This window comes from Abrus precatorius, unplaced genomic scaffold (genome assembly GCF_003935025.1).
Source record: "Abrus precatorius isolate BTA unplaced genomic scaffold, Abrus_2018 Scaffold1, whole genome shotgun sequence".
NCBI lineage: Eukaryota > Viridiplantae > Streptophyta > Magnoliopsida > Fabales > Fabaceae > Abrus > Abrus precatorius.
Genome location: NW_020874291.1, coordinates 5,148,350 through 5,169,329, shown reverse-complemented (window position 1 = coordinate 5,169,329; position 20,980 = coordinate 5,148,350). Strand labels below are relative to the sequence as shown.

General features: G+C 24.2%; 2 protein-coding genes across 7 annotated transcripts in view; both read right to left on the bottom strand.

Annotated features, from left to right (window-relative positions):
* Positions 1-20,980, bottom strand: part of LOC113858009 (protein ETHYLENE INSENSITIVE 3-like) — a 31,590-nt gene that overhangs the window by 2,984 nt on the left and 7,626 nt on the right. Inside the window, exons 1-3 of one of the 6 annotated variants that reach the window (XM_027490442.1) lie at positions 597-755; positions 215-236; positions 25-111 (exon numbers count right to left, since the gene is read on the bottom strand). The exons of 1 other annotated variant lie outside the window; for it this stretch is intronic. The gene's annotated coding sequence lies outside the window, so the exon portion shown is untranslated. Of the gene's footprint in view, positions 1-24; positions 112-210; positions 808-20,980 lie in introns of those variants that run through there. 4 more of the 6 variants (XM_027490435.1, XM_027490419.1, XM_027490427.1 and 1 more) reach the window with 4 other exon arrangements.
* On the bottom strand, positions 5,526-13,289 carry LOC113858057 (L-ascorbate oxidase-like). Its single transcript, XM_027490484.1, has 5 exons — positions 13,029-13,289; positions 12,539-12,631; positions 8,578-8,790; positions 7,698-7,892; positions 5,526-6,485 (listed from the first exon to the last, which is right to left on the bottom strand). The coding sequence occupies exons 1-5, from the start codon at positions 13,287-13,289 to the stop codon at positions 5,526-5,528; spliced, it is 1,722 nt and encodes a 573-aa protein (XP_027346285.1).

Genomic DNA, 20,980 nt, shown 5'->3' with positions numbered 1-20,980 from the left:
GAATCTCAAGATCAGAAAATATACACTTTCAAAAGGTACAAAAGTCATTAACCAGCCAAAGTTTCAAAACTAGAGATCTTTTCCATTAAGATCCAGCAACAGCAATACAAGCTAATAAGAAAAAACATATATTAAAAAAACATCACAAATTGGTAAATTATCACAGATAAACTTAAAACTTCCAATTACAAGGATTAAATTTCTCAATACCCACAAACTACTAGATCAGAGCTATCCTGATTTCACAGATCAAATCCACCCACGAACCGAACATGAAAGACAAGCAACATCATCATCACTAGTGATTCAAAAAGAACCCTCTCCAACCAATCATAAAAAAAAATGCAAATTTAAGGTAGAAGAAAAAACATAAACATTAGATAAATTGATGAAGGAACTTGCTATTTTTCAACTTCAGCAAGCTAAGAAAAGAGAAAACTTCCAACATGGAAAGAAAAGACATAAACTTTACAATCACAGATCAAAAGGGTAGTGAAATCATCACCAACCCGAGCCACAAAACAACACAGGCCCGTGAACCGGATAGTTGAACAGTGGAGAGGGTATGCAAAAAAATAAAATCGATAGAAGCTTACGAGAAGATCCAGAGATGGGTCATCAACTGTGGTGGGCACGAGTCAATTAGGAAAAGAAAAAGAAGGAGAAGGGTTGCGTTGAACAGAAAAGGGTGAACATGGAGAGAGAGAGAGAGAGAGGGAGGGAAGAGAGAGAGAGAGTTGAAGTTTATCCTGAATTTATTGGTTTCAGAAAGTGAAGAGTAGTTGTAGGTGAACGTTAATGTGCTGTGGTGAATTATCTAACATTATTATTATATTTCTTTCACCAATCTGTTTTTTTTTTTTTTCTCTTTGATTTTTTATCATACGATTTTGTGCAGGACAAAACTTAATTATTGGTATCGTTCTGGATTAAAATTAAATTTCTGTCACAATAATTGATATAATAAAGTCAAATAATCTTAATAATAATTATAATATTATACTTGCCATACTGACTTTAACGTAAAACAACAACAATAATATATTAAAATAAAAATTTAATTTTAATTAAGAAACAATAATAATTATAATATTGTATTTTAAATTTTATTCTTTTATTAATCAATCAATTGCTAGAGTTGAGTTTAAAAATATTATTTTTATTAACAAAATAGTATATAGAAATGTAAAAATATAATAAATATTTTTAAAAAAAATTAGCTTTTCCATGTTTAAATACAATATTAAAAATTAAGGTTAACAATTCCATTTTATTCATGTTCACTTTTTTTGCTTTTTGCTAAGAGAACAAAGAAAATGATGAATTAAAACTATAAATAACAACATTAAAAACATTTTTATTTTATTTATTTGTATGATAATTAATTAATAATTATTTTAATTTATCTTTTATTAATGAATTTTTTTAACATTTAAGCTATCAAATTAGAGTAAATACTTTTTATTATGTTTAGAATTCTTACATAGCGAAAAAGGTTTAGTAAAAAAATTAATTTTAATATTATCTTAAAATTTTTGTAAATAAAAAATATTTTTTCTCTGCTTAAATAGATATAGACGAATGAAGCTAATTTTTAAAAAATAATTTTTATTTAAATTTTTTTTATTATGTTATTTTATTTTCTTAAACTTAATATAGGATTATGCACATTTTAAAGAATTTATAAAAGTTATATATAGATAACTTTTGATTTTTGTAAATTTTGTCATATAATTTGTTAGAATAAACTACTTTGAATTATTATTATTTTAATAATCTTTTAAGTAATTTATATTATCAAAAAAATTTCAAAATTATAAGTTTTTTTTAAAATTTAAAATAGTTTTGTATTAATTGATACACGTGTTTAACAATGTCAACTTTTATATATAAAAAATGTTAAATAAATATTAAAAGAGCATCTTAATATTTGTGTACTTTTCGACTGTTTAAATGGCTGCGTTTGCCTTTACCCAAGTTTTACTATTTGAGACGTAAAGTGATTGCTGGCAATTGGTAAATAAGCTTTGTTTACTATTTGAATGGGCCTACATATCTAACTTTTTCTTACGCTCCTCGAATATTCTCTGTAAATATTATTAGTTTAATCGTATCAGAGATAATTAAATATTTTTAATTTTACATAATATATTGAATAAAAATTAATAGAATAAAGTAATTTTTTTAAATTTATATTAATTAATTTTATATCATATTTAATAATAAACACAAAACTTTAATTATCATAAATACATTTATTATATAAATTTATTTTAATATGCCTAAATATGTCAAAGTATTTTGTTATATTAAGTTAAATTTTTACTATATTCTAACAAAAATAAAATAATATATATATATATATATATATATATACATATATTACACATTTTAATCATCCAAAAACATGATGCAACGATGAAATGTATTTCTCAAGCTATTTCTGAGCTTCATTCATTTTATTCTAGTTTGTAGCGGATATAATTATTAAAATTAATTATTTTTAATTAAATTTTAACATGGTTATATTTTTAGATTTAAATTTGAAACTACTAGTTAAATTATAAATAATATTTTAAAATTTTTATTTTAATTGTCTACTTGAAGAAAGTTATGTTTATGTTTTTTATTTAAATATTTTAAAGATAACATTAACTATTTTTCAAAATATATTATAAAGGAATTGAATAAAAGATATTATATATATATATATAAAGCAAGTTGAGAGTACTAGTTTTATTAAAGAATCATGGTCAATAAAAATAAATAATAACACTTTTAATAAAAAAAATTATATTTTTTATTTTTTACTAATTTTAGAGTATTAATTAATAATTATTATATTTTATTTATTAACCATAAATTATTGTATAATTTATTTTTTTTAGAATGATTATTTATGTAGCATAATAGGATGATTGTTTAACAAATATTTACTTGGAAAGTGGTTACAATATAGTTAATTTTTAATATTCATTTGTAAAGTTATTGTCATGCACTTACTTTTTCATGTTGACTTGTGTATTATTATTTTTTAAAATTTACTTTAAAGAGCAATTATGCATCAATTGTTCTAACAAAATAAAATCTAAATATAATTTGAAAATTGATAAGAATAACTTTACATTTCATCTACCATAAGAATTGTAACATTTAACATCGGTTCATTGATGGTAATTACCAATAATTACTAGTAAAACACTTAAAAAATAATATTTAATGTTGATTTTAGCAACTACCAGTAAAAATAAGAAGTTTAATGTCGATTTGAGATGATCTTTGATAGAAATAGAGAGTTTAATGTTGATTTTATATAACTAACAAATAGATAATTTTTAATGTTGGTTTGAGATAATTGCCAATAAAAACAATAAATTTAATGTTAGTTTTATGTAATTGCCGATAAATATACAAATTTTAACATTGATTTGAGATAGCTGCCAGTACAAATAAAGAATTAAATAATAATTTTATGTAATTACCGATAAATTTTAACATTGATTAAAGAATTTAACATTAATTCAAAATAATCACTGAAAAAAATAAGGAACAAATAGAATAATCTCTTGGTACCACATCTTTCCAAAGCTACATTTCTTTCCAAATGAGAAAGGAAGCAACTTGCATTCTCATAGAAAGTTTGATTGTTCACTTTTGAAAGATGTTGCTGATAGAGTAATGGCTAGAGCTATTAGTAAGGAAAAAATAACTCCACATGACAAGTGTCTCCAGAGCCATAACATGAAGATCCTTATCTTGGATTTTGAAAATGTCCCTTATTGTAGAAAATAAGTATCATTCTAACATTGAGTCTGTCATTACTATTGAGCTTAGATGTTAAAGGAAAGATTATTTGACTACCGCCTATAAACAATGTATTTCTCAAATAAAACAATGTTCTCTACCGTGTATTCAGTTTTTGACATTTAAATTTAAAAATTTACCAGTAATTTAAAACTACCACTAAATAATCACTGCAATTTTTATATTAGTATTTCCAACAATTACACACAATTGCTGTTATTTAGTTTAGTATTTGAAGGAGAAGGTATTATAGTTATAATAGTGAAGATAGTATTTTTTTTATTTTATATATATATATATAGTTAACTGACATAGACTCCACACTCTAATATAATTTTAGTATTACACAGTCTCCCTCCATGCTCATAACTTAGGGTGAGTTGTAATTATCTCTTTAAATTTGAAATATGAAATTTTAAATTATATTATCTTATCCGATGTTCATAGCTCCATTCTGCTGACTTAATGTGAGTTGTAATTACCTCTTTAAATTTGGAATATGAAATTTTAAATTATATTACCTTATCTTATAATTGTTTCAAAAAAAATTCATGTATAAAAAAGTATGAATTTTATAACATTTATGAGCTGCTGAAAATATAAAATAAAACAAATTATTTTGCTATAAAAGAGGAGCTTAATTAAAATTAATGTATTATTTTTTATGTGTCAATTTTTCTATTATAACATTGTTTTATTTTTAACATCAGTCAAAGAAAATTTTGATTGATTTACATCAGTCAAAGAAAATGTTAAAAATAAAAATTAAAAAAAATATAAGATTAAAAATAAAATAAACTGTTGCTAAAATATTTTTTTATTAAAATATAAAATATTAAATATAAAAATATAATTAATTAAGTTAGTTTAAAATATATTTTTCGTATTCACACAATGACTAATGATAAAGATTATAGTGAATACTACCATCACTGTTATTTAAATTATAAAATTTATTTATTAGGTTTATATTAAGTTAAATCATGAGCAAAGTCTATTTCATTATCTTATAAATATTGAAATAACTCTTTCTCCTCTTGGACATTTTCCAATTTTAATATTTTCCTAATTTCAATTCATTCAACAATGAATCGTGTATAGTGACTAAATAATGAACATTATCTTCAAATATAACTTAGATTGAAAGATTTTTTTTAAGTGAATTATACTAATTAAACTGTATACACCATTGAATTATTTTAAGAATAATTTTATAATTAAAATAAACTAGTTCAAAAAAAAATTTCTGCATTAAAAAATTCGTGAGACTAGGAGTCCTGTTGTCAAATTAATTCAAAATTAATTTTTCCTATCTTGTTTTCTTTGTAAATAATATTTTTGTTTTAATTCATTTTATCTTGATTAATTTTATTTTGTTTAAAATTGAGTAAAATATATTTCTTTTTATTTTTAAGAATTGCACAATTGAATATAAGGTAAATATTTTTAATGTGCATATTCAGAGTGCAATAAAATTTGGTTTATATCTTTTCTACGCATAACTAATCTTTCAAATCAAATATCATTTTTAAGGATAAGTTTTGAAAAATATTTTCCAATTTTTTAAAATAAAGTTAGTGATCACTCAAATATTTGTTTTTAATAAAACATTTGTAGCCTCTTCTTATCTAAAGTCTAGGACAATGATAGGAGACCAAATACCAAATGACACTCAATGAGAAGAAAGACCAAAAGCTGCTCTTAACATAAACAGCTAGGCTTCAATAGTGTCCCTTGTCAAAGAGCATTTTGGCTGTAAGGCCACAAGTAAGAGCTTCTGGTGGTATTCTCTTCACTTTGTGAACACCCTCAGCAAAGATCACACCCATACCCATATGCAAATGAGGCTCAATTTGGCAATGGAAGGCCCAAACTCCAGGGTTATCTGCCCTAAACCTTAGGGCAGTCCAACCATAAGGAAATATGATTGCAGTGTTCCTTAAGGGTGCATGTGTCAAATTGAATTTCTTCTCATCACCTTGCTTGAATTTTCCATCTCCATATCCCAAAATCCAAAAATCATGACCATGCAAATGCCAAGGGTGAATCTCACTATCAATTCCATTTAAGCGGTTTGCATTTTGTAATATCACATCAACAACCTCATTGAGGTTAAACATGTACACCCCATTACCAATAGTTGCATTGGGGTTCATAGGAGGGTTGAAGATGTCATATTGTTGTGGGAAGTTGTTTGGAGGAGGCTTTTGGTCAAAGGCATTGTTTAGCTTAAACTTCATGGATCCTAAGTAAGGTGTTGGAGGCAATGATAAGGACACATTGTTAATGGCCCATTTGGTGAACCCATCAACTAGGTTTTGTGTGTTGAGGAGGAAAATCTTGCGGTGAGAGAATTTTGGAGGTTGTGGGGTTCCCATTTTGGCAATGATTTTATTGGTGAATGCTTTGCTACGCTTAAAATCATTCCATAAGGGTGTGATGGGTGGTGGTGAAGTTGGCAAAATTGAGGCAGAGATGGTCTTGTAGTTTAGAATGGTTAGGCCTTGTGGGGTTTTGGGTTTTCTTCCTATAACGCCAATTGAAAGCCAATAGTTTTTCTTTGGGTTTTGATTTGTGGTGAGGAGCACTGAGTAGCTCTCACCAGAGTGGATGTCTATGCCATTGACTGCGAATGGTTGCACGTAGTTTCCATCTGCTTCTACTACAACCAGTTTGTGATTCTACGTAACAAAGAAATTACAGGGTATGATTAATTAATAAAGAATGAATACATAAAATATTCTTGTGTTAGTATAAATTTAAAAATTATTTAAATTTTTTATTTTAGTTATATTTAACACTCAATAAAATAATAAATTATAATTCGTTAAATATAAATTAAATATAAAAGTTTTAGACTTATACTTATGTTAAAAAATCTTACTTCATAAATATACGGTAAAATGATAATAAAATTAATTATATAATAAAGTGATTATAAGCTCAATCACCAAGATTATCGAGAATGGAGTTGGTGAAATTAAGCACATGTTTGCATGGATTTATTTTGTTTTCACTCATTTTGTTATAATCATGATAAGATAAATTTTATGTAAATTTTGTTTTTAAAAACTTGTATTCGGACAAATATATACAATAATTCATACACATAAGAGAAATAAAAAGAAAAACAAAAAAAAATATATAAATGTCAGATATATTATATGATTTTGTTATATAAATATACCTTATTTTATCACCCACTATATAATAATAATAATATTGAGGTCATCGAAGGCCACGTCCTTGTGTCTCACATGCTTATCCAGCCTTCTCTTGTATCTAGACACTCTCTTATTGTACCAACACTTAAAATAATCTCTCACGAATAAAATAATGCTTCTATTAGCAAAAATAAAGTTTATAAAAAATTATTTATTATAAATTTACATACATGTCAGTAATCAATAATTTTAATAAAAAATTATTTTATTTACTCAACATTAAGTCTAAAATTAATATTTTATATATAAACAAATTAGCAAACTTCCAACTATCTCTATTATATTTTAATTTGAACATTTATTTTCCTTTCTCTTCTGCAAGAGGAGAAAAAAGTAAAATAGAGTTATTTGAGAAGGAGAATTTTAGAGAAAAAGAGAATAGAAGATAAATTTTGTATTTTAAATAAAAAGTTTTGTTAATTTCAATTCTTAGGGTTGAATTTAAACATTCATAAATAAAAAAATTTATAAAAAAAATACATATTTATTGTATTAAAATTATAAAAATATAATAAATATTTTTATTTCTAATAAAATTTTATTATTATTGATTATTTATTTTTGACCTTTAGAGAGCTAAGGTTAACAAAAACTCTCAAATAAATATATTTGAAATGGGAAAAGGTAATTGTCATAAACAAAAGAAAGAGACAATGAATTAGAACTTACTGAAATTGCCAAGTTGAGGGATGCTAAGGAAGTGGTACTTGCAATTCTGATCCTGTAAGTCTTGTTTGGCTCCACATGAAGAATCTGAGGTGCACATTCTTCACCACCCTTAAAATGGCACTGGGGTACTGTGTTGTTCATAAATTTAGTTGCAAGAGAACAATTAAACTGTCCTCTTCCATTTATTAGAAGTGCCTGAAAAAGTGCAACAAAATATGTCTTCAAGGTGAACGATTAAATATTCATCGCTTACATATGTTTTTATTCTTAGATTTTAGTGAAGCCTTAATTGTAGTATTTACTTTTTAAAATTTACAATTCTGTCTTTTTTTATTAATAATGTAATTAACTAATATGCTATTACCTGCAAATTTTTGTATTACATTTTTTTTATTATTGAATTACATCAGGGAGAATAAAATGTGTTAAATTTTAAAAAAAATTAAATTATTTTTTAGAAGGGAGTAAAATTATAATTTTATAAAAATATAAATATAACTTTTAGTAGAAAAAGTTAACAGACCCAAAATAATTTTAGACAGAATTATTAAAAAAAAATTTGATTAACTAAATTTCTAAAAATTTAATTTTTAACTAAATATAATAATACTGTGTAATCTATATAGTCGACCTCATCTAATTAGATAAATTTTTTATTGTTTTTTTTTTAAAAAATAAATAAATAATTCAAAATAAATATTTACAAGTTGAATTGAGTAGTTAAACATGTGTTGATATTTGAAGTGATTGGTCTCAATTAGCAATTAATTATGAAATGTTGTTTTTACTATATCTATATACATCTGAAAATCATTAAATATATTGACTAAGGTATGTTAAGGAAAAATTTAAGAGATGAAAATTGTGTTTAATGAATTACCTGAGGTTCTCCAATCCATTTAAATGGTTTGGAAGAGAGATCAAGTTCTTGTTCATGAGAACTTTTGTGCCACAAATCACTCAACAGAAGGTTGAACTCACCATCATAATGGAATGGTTCGTTTTTTCCCTTTGGTAAGTCCACTATCAGTGAACCGTACAGCCCTGCTGCCCTTTGCATACCGTAGTGTCCATGGTAGAAATATGTACCTGCCTGCATCATATCACCCAAGCCCTCATCACTATATAATCACTTACTCCAAAAAGTTACTTATGCTCTAATTGAACAGCAAATTAATCTATGTAATAATACTATATAATAGTTCCAATTTGTGCTTAAAATAATATTTTATTTACTCTTTCATCAGTAATTGCATTTTCTATATTATTATATTAATTAATTTCAGCAATTGATTATTAAAACACTTATTCAAATAAATATTTAAATCAATTAATTAATATTGTTAGACATTAGTATTAGGTCAACTGATTTTATGTAGGGAAGAAACACAATCAATCAATTTTAACATTATTACAAATTAATACAAAAAATTTTAAATTAATTAATATCTATTACAATAATTTAAACCATTTAATTAGTATCTGCTGGAATAACTTAAATTTATCAATTATTATTATTATTATTATTATTATTATTATTATTATTATTATTATTATTATTATTATTATTATTTGAATATATTTTAATTTAAATGTATCAATAGTTTACGGTTTATATAAGTTTTTTCATGTACAGTTTGTTCTCTTGGATTAGTTTTTGGTTTTATAATGTAGTTAAGTCTTTTCATTTTTTTTTTTTATCTTTTTACTTATTTAGGTTTAATTGTACTTTTGATCTCTATAATTTAATATAATTTTGATCCCCTAATTCTAATTATTAGTTTTTCAAATGTTCAACAGCCTACAATTTTTCTTAACGATTGATAAAAATATAATAAAAGTATGATATTTTATTAATTTATATAAATAAATAAAAATTCATATATAATATTTAAATAAAAATACAAAATTTATAAAAGATAATAAAAGTTTTAATTTTAGAGTATTAAACTTAATTTAAATATTTTAAAAAATAAACAAATAAATATAACCAATTAAAATTATGAAAACTAAAATCACCTGTATGTTATAAGAATTTTTTTGTTCTCTATATTACTCCTTAGACGTATTCCTTCATTTTTTTTCATTCTTTTGTCTAATCCATAATAGTTAGTATTGTGATTTTATATTTGAATTTAATATAAAATAGTTTTTTCCCATAATATAGCCCAAGTTTTTTCTGTTAATTTTATTTTTGTTTTCTATTATATTATCTTACAATTATTTATCATTATCATAATATAGCACAAGTTAATTATGTATTATTTATTCTCAAAATAAAATTATTGAACTACTATTTATATGTTTATAGTTTAAAGATGTATTTATTAAGTGTGGTTTTTCCAAATTAATATTTTGTATTTTTATTCTACATTATTATAAATTGATGTTTTATCATTTTAATTTTTTTTTTCTCATCTCCCAATTCTATACATTTAAAATGTTTATATAAATATATTGATGTTTATTGAACTTTTAGTCCCTTTACTTTAGAATAATTACAATTTTAGTATTGAAATTTAAGATAAATATTTTTTTTTTAATTTTTAAAGTTAAAGTTATGCAAATTTAGTCTTTTGTCAACTTTTTAGTTTCCTGAAATTTAAATTTTTTAAATAAATATCTAGGGAGTTTATAAGAGAACTATAACATGAAATAATTATAATATGTTAGAGTAAAAAAATTAGTGAAAATTTCATAAAAATTGAAACATTTTATAAAATATAAAATTTTTATATATTTATTAAATCTTAGGTAAAATTTGATATTTTGATTGATGAGTTTTAGTTAGAAAACAATTTAGAAAACTTAATTTATAAAAGTCTTTAGTAGACAATGAGCATTTAAGAGTGTAAGAGAAAAGAAAATTGACAAAAGAGTACATTTACTAAATTTTAAAAATTATAATACTTAAGTGAACAAAAATATACGTTATCTAAATTAGAGAAACAAAAACTACAGAGATACAGCTAAATTGACCATATTTATTTCTAAAAGTAAACTATGAAAAGCATGAGTGTTACATAGAAGTGTTTAAAATCGAATCAAAATAAATTTTGATTAAACTGAAAATCAATGAAATTGAAAATAAAATAGAAATTTAATATTACAGCTTGATTTAATTTTCAATTCTTGATATTAAAACTAAATTGAATTGCATATACAATATATTTATTTATTTTATTGTATTTTATATAAAATTTATTTTTTACTCTAATTTATAATAATATTATATAAATATATGATGCATCTATTCTATTTATTTTAGACTCTCATTTTATCAGTGGAATATCCTTTCTTTTTTCTTCTCCATCAATAATATAAATGTTTATAGTTTAAAGATGTATTTAATAAGTGTAGTTTTTTCAAATTATTTTTTGGAATTTTTTATTTTAAAGTATTATAAATTGATTTTTTTTATCATTTTAAAAAAATATTTTATTCCCATCTTCTAATTTTTTCACTATAATAAATTATACATGTAATTATATAAAAATAATCAATTTAAATGATCTTAGTGTGCGAATGCAGTTTAAATTATCTTTTGATCATTTTTATGGTGAAATATATATTTATTTTAAAAATATTTATATAAAAATATTTTGTTTTTAGTTGAACTTTTATCTCTTTACGTTAGATTAAATAATCTTGGTTTTGAAAGTTTTTTTAAGATAAATAATTTCTTTTATTTTTAAATTTATGCAAATTTAGAGTTTGTTTATTTTTTTTAAACAGTTTTTTCTTTTTAAAAGTAAAATATAATAAATTTTGTTGGTTAACGTAAGTTTTATTTTCATTTTCTTAAAAATATTTTTTAAAATTCTTTTAAAATATAATTTTTAAAGTTAAAAACCAAAAGAGAAGCAAAGTCTTCTGTCAAGTTTTTAGTTTTCTGAATTTTTAATTTTTTAAATAAATATATATATTAAGGGGGTTTATAAGAGAATTATAACAAGAAATAAAAATTATAATCTGTTAGGATAAAACAATCAGTGAAATTTTGATAAAATTTGAAACATTTTGTAAAATATAAAATTAGGTTCGAGGAAATAATTTTTTAAGATGTTTTTAAACTTTAGATAAAATTATATTGAATATTTTGATTGACGAGTTTTAGTTAGAAAACAATTTTAAAAACTTAATTTATAAAATTTTTTAGTTGGCAATGAGAATTTAAGAGTGTTAGATCAATAAAAGAAAATTAACAGAAGAATATATTTACTAAATTTTAAAAATTAAAATACTTAAGTTAACACAAATCTACATTATCTAAATTACTTAAACTAAAAGGACAGATATACAGAATACAGTTAAATTGACCATATTTATTTCTAAAAGTAAACTATATAATATATGAATTTTGATTAAACTGAAAATCAATGAAATTTAAAATAAAAAATTATATTTAATATTGTGATTAAGTTCAATTTTTATTCTCGATATTAAAATTAATTAAATTTCACCTATAATATATTTATTTACTTTATTATATTTTATTTAAGAAAACCCAAAGCAAGAGGTGTCACCCGTGCTTGTAGAATATATCAATGATTAAGATAGGATATATACCAAGATAGATTATGTTAAATGTGTTTTTGAACTGCTGAAATATAATAATTGTTTAATTTATATTGAAACTATATATTTTTTAATTTTTATGTTTAATAAAATTGTCACCAGCAGATGTTAAAAGAGCAATTTTTTGTAATTTTTAAAATGATAACATGAATAATATTTTAAAGATTAATTTAAAAACCATTATATTTTGTGAATAAAAAATGTATTTAGACTATAATTATCACGTACATGAGAAAAAAAGGGGAAAGAACTGATAAAATTACCCTGTCTACTTTGAATCTGTAATGAAAAGTTTCTGCCGGGTTTATAGCACACTGTGAGATGGAAGCTGTACCATCTGCCCATGGAGTTCCAAACTGCAAACATTTAACAAACAAAAAGAAGTTTTTTTAAGGGTAAAATCTACTATATTTTGCTAATTGAGAGAGTTTGATATTCTTTCTTAAATATGAAACAATTTTAACTCATTAATTTTTTATTATCAGATAATTGAATTAGTAATTTAATTAAAAAAATTAATATACTCTTATTTTTAAGATATTAAAATAATTATAATCTTTAACAGAATAATCTTTCAAAATTACGTGAAACATAGTAAGTATCTTTTTCAGGTCAGTATTTAGTACGTATAATTATACTATTATTATTATTATTAAATAAATAAAATTATTAGATATATAATTTAAAATATATTTTATAATTAGTTATAAGTTTAATAAATTTAAAAAGATAATAATAATAATAATAATAAACCTGTCTGATTCCATGCCAGTGAATAACAGTTCCCTCAGTGGTAAGCTTATTAGTGAGAGCAATGTGAAGGGTGTCACCAACTTGAGCGCTGATTGTTGGGCCTGGAAACTGACCGTTGATTCCCATCACAACGTGTTCCAAGCAATCAGGTGTCTTAATCATATACTCAACATCAAAGTTGTAGTGTCTCACTCTTCCTCCCACTGTTAACCCAAACAACCCCAAAAGCATGCACAAAACAAAGAGTTCTTTAAACCCCATTGTTACTGTTACTTTTGCTCAAGAAAATAGCTATTGTGAAAGTAATGAAAGATGGATGGATATATATTACGATGAATGGGGAGAGGATTGAAGGAGTGTGTGGGTTGGAAGCATTACTTACCTTGTCCCTTTAGATTTCGAATAATGGAAAGTACGTACGCACGCACGCACGCATTCCGATGCTTTTACCGTCGGGTTACAAATGCAACCCATTAAACTTAACACACTTACATTTAAATTATTCCAAATCAACCTCCATATTGTAAATACGAAAATGTATTATATCACCAAAAAAATAATAAAAAATTTTAGAAATATGTTTTTGAATTATTATGTTACACAAATTGTTTTTAATTATTAATAAATTTTTAACTTATTTGTTTAAACTTAAAAGATATAAAATTAAATATAACAAGAATTTAAATATTAAATTAATTAGTGAAAAATTAAAATAATGTAGCCTTTAATAATAAATTAATTGACAAAAACTTAGAACGTATAGTTTTATCTTTATATTTCTTTATATATATTTTTAGATTAATTTTAATTCTGATCTCCCTATAAATGTCAATCATTCATACTAAATTTATTAACATCAAATTATCATATAATGTTAATAGTTTTTTTTTCTAGACTATTTTTCTTAATGATCATGTAAAGAAAAAGAAAAAGAAAACATAAATTACTTATTAATTGTTAATTTAATAAGATTGAAAGAGAAGAACTAAGTTTGGTTCCCCTAATCCTTTATTTCATTTTACCTTATAGATTTATTAACTATATGTGGTACGATTACTAACAATATAATTAATTATGATATGTTTAAGAGTTCTTAATTCTAATATATAAATATAGCGTAATAAGGTAACACAATTCAAGAACAAAAACAAATTATCATAAATTATATAAATTTTATAGAGTCATGTAAAAAATTTATCATAACCCTAACTATGAATTTAGCTAAACATAATATAAAAGAAAACTAAAATAACTCTAAACAAATCTATAATAAGTGAAAAGTAAACGCAAATTAGAGGAGAGCTCTTAATCTGACGTGCTCCAAAAGCTCACATAGTCATCAACCAATGACTAACACCAAGATGATTGAAGATGTAAAAGAGATGTATAAAAGACATAAAAAAAAATAAAATGATTAATTGTTGTCCTTGAGGTCCCTTTTCTTAAATATATAGTTATTATAATATATTGATTATTGATATTTAATAAATTTTTGACACTATACAATAAATTTATTATTTCAAAATATATTATATCATAAAATTATTTAATTTTGTTAAATATTTATCATTTTAATGCATATTATTTATAGTTCTAAATTCAAATCAAAATATTTTTAAAAAAATTTAAAAAAATTGTTTAAAATAAATTATTATATATAATTATTTTTAAAGTATTTTTTTATTAACTATTAAATTATATATACATATTCTAAAATAAAATACAAGTATATTGCATATATTACTTAAACTAGTTGTAATAACGTGAGACACTATTAGAAATTCGAAAAATACAATCAAATTTACATAAGGATATTTAAAAAGTTAAAAACAGATTTTGATAATATAGATGAATTTATAAATAAATTTTTACTCTCTTTGTAATTTATAGATGGTTTTATTAATAATTTTTATAAAAAATACTGGTAAAAATTTAATTTATTATCGTTAAAAATTTTAATTTATAATAAAAAATATTAATGACAATTTAAATGACTATTAAAATTTATTTTAAAATTTATTTTTTATTCATTTACTAGATTTTATTATTGCTAGTAAAAATTTAAAATTATTTTTATTAATAATTTATAATTTCTTAAATATTGATAATTTAATTAGTAAAATTTTTAATTACAATAATATTTATACCTAAAACTTGATCCATATTATATAGTAAAATAAATGAGAATATTCTTGCATTTAAAGTCTTATTCATGTTCTATCATGTCCAAATTTACCTTATACTTCCCGCCATGGTCCGCAGGCCCATGAAAAGAGTTAAACCACACTAGATTTCTTGTAGACAAAAAATTAAAGGAGAAAAAAGCAAAAATGTAAAAGGGATTGTCACTTAGCATATGTTGACATATTTATACAAATCTTAGAATAGACCAAACCAACTAATTCAAATTTAGTGTTGCAACCGGGCAGTTATAATGAGACGATGGAAACATTTTAAAAATTAAGAGAGTTGCTATCAAAGTTTATCAAAAAAAATTTTGGAAAAATTTAAAAATTTGATCTTTGAAACTAAAAATGGATTTAGGAGTCATTTATATACAGGAAAGGTGTTAGCACTTTACAATGTCCGTTTAAATAACGATTATTTTAAATTAATTATACAAATTTATTATAATTTTAAAAAATATTTATTTAACTTTTAAAAAATAAGTGTTGCTAATTTTATTTTAAACTAAGAAAATTTATTTTTAAAATATTAAGTTATATCTTAGAAAAGGAAAGAAATTATTTTTGAAAACTGTTTTGACTCAACGGGTGCGATTCTCGCTCTTATGTATCCCTAAGTGCAATGGATAACTCAAAGTCAAGTAGTTCTATATAAAAATTTATAGAATTATTTTATTAATTAAAAATTTATAAGATTTTAAAATAACGATATCTTAGCTGAACGATTTTACTAATGATTTCTGAATATGTTGAGTGTAATATTGTGATTAATTAAGTGAAATATTTATATTGTACTGTTAATATATGATGTAAAGGATGATGATGATATTAGAATGAATATCCTAATTATTAGAGTCATATATTGACATGATGAGTAATGTGAAATTTGTCTGGAAGTGATTATTTGCATGATCTTTGTGGCTGGATTTTGAGATAAAATATGACTGAGTATGAAATTGGATGAATCTAGTATGAATAATTACATAGATACACTAGAGGTATAGAGTCTGGAGACGATATAAATATCTGGAGAAAATGTAGGGTGGTGAAATAATATAATATTATGATGTGAAATGATATCTTATTTTATGATTATGAATATGTTATGATAATTAATGAAAAATGTTTGTATATGTTTGAGTGGTAAAATAGAAGCTCACCCTTACACAATGTTGCAGGAAATAAAGATGACGACGCCTCAAGGGCAAATTCAGATAGTAGATCATTTTGTAAGAAGTAAGTTAAATGATGTATTTAGAGAATATATATATATATATATATATATATATATATATATATATATGCGTATTGTAAATTTAAACTTTAGAGTGTATTTTAAGGACAATCAGGAATGTACCTTAGAAATAATTTATAATTATGCTTAAATATTCAATGTTCTTTTAATAGTTTAGTTATTTTAGATTTTATAGATTTTTAGTATAAATTGCTTATTAGAATGAAAATTTTGTAGGAAAATATGAATTAGAAGTCATGAGGTTGATATTCAAAGGAAGAAAATAGAAGAAAGTGAAAAATTGGACTTAAAAAGTGAAGAATCTAAAGATGTATTCTGAAAGTTATCACTCTATGCGCATAAAGTGACAACTCTGGAGTAAATTCAGCATAATATGGTGAAAGTGTTCAATATTTCTACTCAAAGTGAACACTTCAGAGCCTTTGTCCAGAGGAACAAGCGAAAGTGTTCACTAATTCTAGTGAAAATGAACATTTCAGAGCTTAAATCCAAAAAGAGAGTTGCGCATAAAGACTCTGAATACTCAGAGTGAACACGCGCAAGTCTATTTAGCAGAATATGGGTGCACATTACTCCCTTGAGCGCTCAAAGTGAACATGCACACCATCAAGAGCTGGGCATTATCACTTTCTTCATATAGAGTGTTCACTAAAGAGAAGCTATGGTCTGGAAGGGGTTGCGCGTGTTCACTTTATGCATTCATAGTGAACACGCGCATGCCAAAATTTGGAAACATAGCACAAAGTGATCACTTTATTCACTTATAGTTATTACTTCAACCTAGGAATATTGAAAAAGGCCTTCTATGTGTTCAGTCTATGCACTCACAGTGAACACGTTAAAAGGCAGAAAAAATTATAAATACAAACTCAGTTCAGAAATTTAGGATCTTTTGCCATTTTTTGTTTTTTATTCATTTTCTCATCTTGAGAGAGTCTGAGAGAGATTGGGGATGAACACCAAGCTTCACATCTTTAGGAATCAGATTGAAGATTGAATTGAAGATGATTCTTTGCTTATCTCCTTCTTTTTCTTTCTCTTCTCACTTTGTAATGACTTTCTAAACTCTTTGTAGTTAGGGATTTATGGATCTGAAATGAAAGTACTGATTTGATAGGAGTGGAGTGACATTCTTTTTGGATTAGTATTTTTCTTTGAAAATTTTGTAATCTAGGCCTTAGTTGTGAGACTAAGCTATTTAAGTACAAAGTTGAATATGAGTTGTAAATATTTGAAGATATTGTAAGTTTGTACTTTTAGCTCCATACTTAGCAGTTTTTGAATATACTTATAAATTATCAATAGATAAATATGGTTCTAAATTTTATGAGAATGCACATGAGCCTTTACTTCACCATTAAGGTGAGTTTGAATTCTTCTATAATTCATATTGAATTGGATATTCTGATCGATTTTATTTCAATGGATAAATTTGTACAATATATATATATATATATATATATATATATATAATATAATGTTATTGATTTTTTTGGAAAGTAGTCGTGACAAAAGTTGATTGAGGTGAAAATCCCATAAAAATGCTAAAATGTTCATTTTCCTTTACATAGTTTAGTTTTTTTTAAATTTTATGCATTTTTTGGTATAAATTTCTTATTAGAATATAATTTTGTAGAATATTTTGAGCTGAGAGTTAGGAGGTTGGGATTGAAGAAGAGAAAGTAGAAGAAAGTAGCAAATACGTACATAAAGAGTGAAGAATCCAAGGTTGTATACTGGGAGTGATCACTATTGGAGCATAAAGTGACAACTTGGAGGTTGATTTAGCAAAGTATGATAAAAGTGTTCACTATTTCTATGGGAAGTGAACACTACAAAGCCTATATCTAGGAGAAAAATTGCATAATCACTTTTTGTATATATAGTGATCATGCGCAAGCCTATTAGAGGGAAGAAAGCTACGCGTGACTCCTCTCTGCACCTAGAGATCATTTTCTACATATATAGTGAATACTATAGAGAAGCATGTGTGAAAACTAATTTTTGCCTCTAATTTTTTTAAAAAAAATAAAATAATAAATTTCTTTATAGAAAAATGAAAAATTTTTGAAAAAAAAAAGAGAGTTTGGTTCCCAAAAACAGAAGCCTGCAGTATACAAGCTCATACTCTGACATAAAAAATTGATCTTAAGCACGAGAAAGGAAAACTCAAAACTTTTGGCATTTTGCGAAGAAAATCTTAAACAACTCATATAAATATACAAGTAAGGGATCTAAGAAAGGAGTTTTTTTGGAGGAAGAGGGGCAAAAAATTTAAAAGTGCAAAAATTTTAAGAAAATAATTTTTTTTAAGAGATCAGGAGAGGAGAAAGAGAGCAAATTTTTATAGAGGAATATTTTAAAAAGGGAAAGAGACCAAAGGAGGAAGAGGATTTTTTTTAAAGATCTGGTTTTGGTTCTTTCTTTGCAAGGAAGAGAAAAATTTTAAAAGAAAAAGATCCGAGAAAAGAGGAAAGAAAATGCAACGACCAATTATCATTCTCTATCCTTGCTCTGAAATATTTCTCAATGTGTATACTACACAAGGTATTATTTTTGTTCCTTAACTCATGACCAAATGCCTATATTTTGAAATTTTGCAAAGTAAAGACATAAATAGAAGATGAATGATATAGCAAACACTTACAGGCCATTTATCATTATTAATATAAAAATAAAACTAAAGCTCGAAAATACTCCTCTTACTTGAAATGTCTCAACTAGTAACACCTTCCAAGAACTAGAGTTCTTTCTAACATCACAGAATATATTACTATTAGAAAGGGAAAGAGTAGAGAAATAGGAATTAGATTTGAAGGTTAGACTCTAGAAACTCATTTAGATATGAGAAGGACAGACGTTTGAGCTCAGATCCAACTGAGATTTGGAGGTATTGAAGACTTTCTCTAGGATGGGAGAGGGAGAGAACAGAGAGATCAGAGAATAAGAAGTGGTTTTTGTGAGAAATGAAATTTCTCAACGCAGAAGTCCTTAAATACCTTTCAAACGAGCGCGATTTTGCTTGAGCGAGCGGGCTCTCGCTTGAGCGAGCTCTTCCTCGCTTGAGCGAGATAACTAGACAGTGATTTTTCTGATATCCTCACCTGAGCGATAGATATTCTCACCTGAGTAAGGATAGGTCTAGAGAGCACCCTGTTTTCTTGTGACTCCTCGCCTAAGTGAGCTCTATCTCGCTTGGGTGAGCTGCTTCTCGCCTGAACGAGAGGATAATTGAGACAACTCTATCCTTTATCGCTTGAGTGAGACTTACCTTGCTTGAGCGAGAATGCTCCAGAATGCCCAGTCCTGAAATGTCTGTCTTGTTCATCTCGCTTGAACGAGAAGTCCTACACCAAAACTCATATTTTATCCAAAAATAAAGGAGTAAAAATGAAAGTGTTACAAGGCTTGATTTAATCGAATTAAAAAAATTTAAATTTAATTTAGACTTAAAATTTAAATTTAAAGCATTAGATTTTATCAATCAGGTTCAAGCTAGTATGGTTAAAGAGACTCATTTTACCATCTCCTTTATGATGATAAATTAAAAAACAAAAAGACTACTAATGGGTGATAATTCAAGTAATATACAATTAATTTCTCATAAATAAATTTTTATATTTAAATTTTATTCTAATAAAATTATTTCTTATAAAAAATATATATGGCTATACTAGTAAAAAAAAGACTCAGTCTCAGAAAAAAAAACAATATTAATGGAAAGAGTTGTTAAATAATTTAAAGAATTAACAATAATTTTTACTAATGATTAAAGAATTAATAATAATTTTTACTAAAAATATTATGGATATATTCTCATCAAAATTTTCAATACATTTACATTATAATTTCTGTTAAAAAAATTATTTATTTATTCTACCAATTTTCTCAAAATATTAATTAGCACAAGCCATAATAAAAATATCAGCCAATAAAAGGATAGTTTAGAAATAGTCGTCACCGAAAATATTATATTTCATGAATATAAAAGTATTAAGGATGTAAAATACCACGTGTTTGTTAGTACAAATAATATATATCACAGAATTATTGTAATAAGACTATATTCGTTGGCATCTTGATTTTATATTACCCCATGAATGCAGGCATGCAAAGGCATAAAATAGCACTCTGGTATGGCATATATGATTCTTTTCACTTTTGTTATCATCTATAACATCTTACTATTTTTCTTTTTTTGACAAATAAAAACTCTACATTGACTAAAATCAATAAAAATTAAAAGTATATAAGTATAATAAATATTTCTATTAGTATAAATTTTTTTATTGATATCCAAAAAGCTTTCTTATACGGCTTTCTTTTGACTATAAAAATACTGTAAAACTAAACCACCTTTTCATTTACACAAAAAAAGAAACCACCTTTTTATGTTGGGCAAAAGGGTTTGGTGGGTCATATATATCTTATGAAGCCATATAGAGGCCAATCTTTATAATTAATGTTGGAAACAATCACTGTCACAGAGTAGTCACTTCGGAAATTTGACA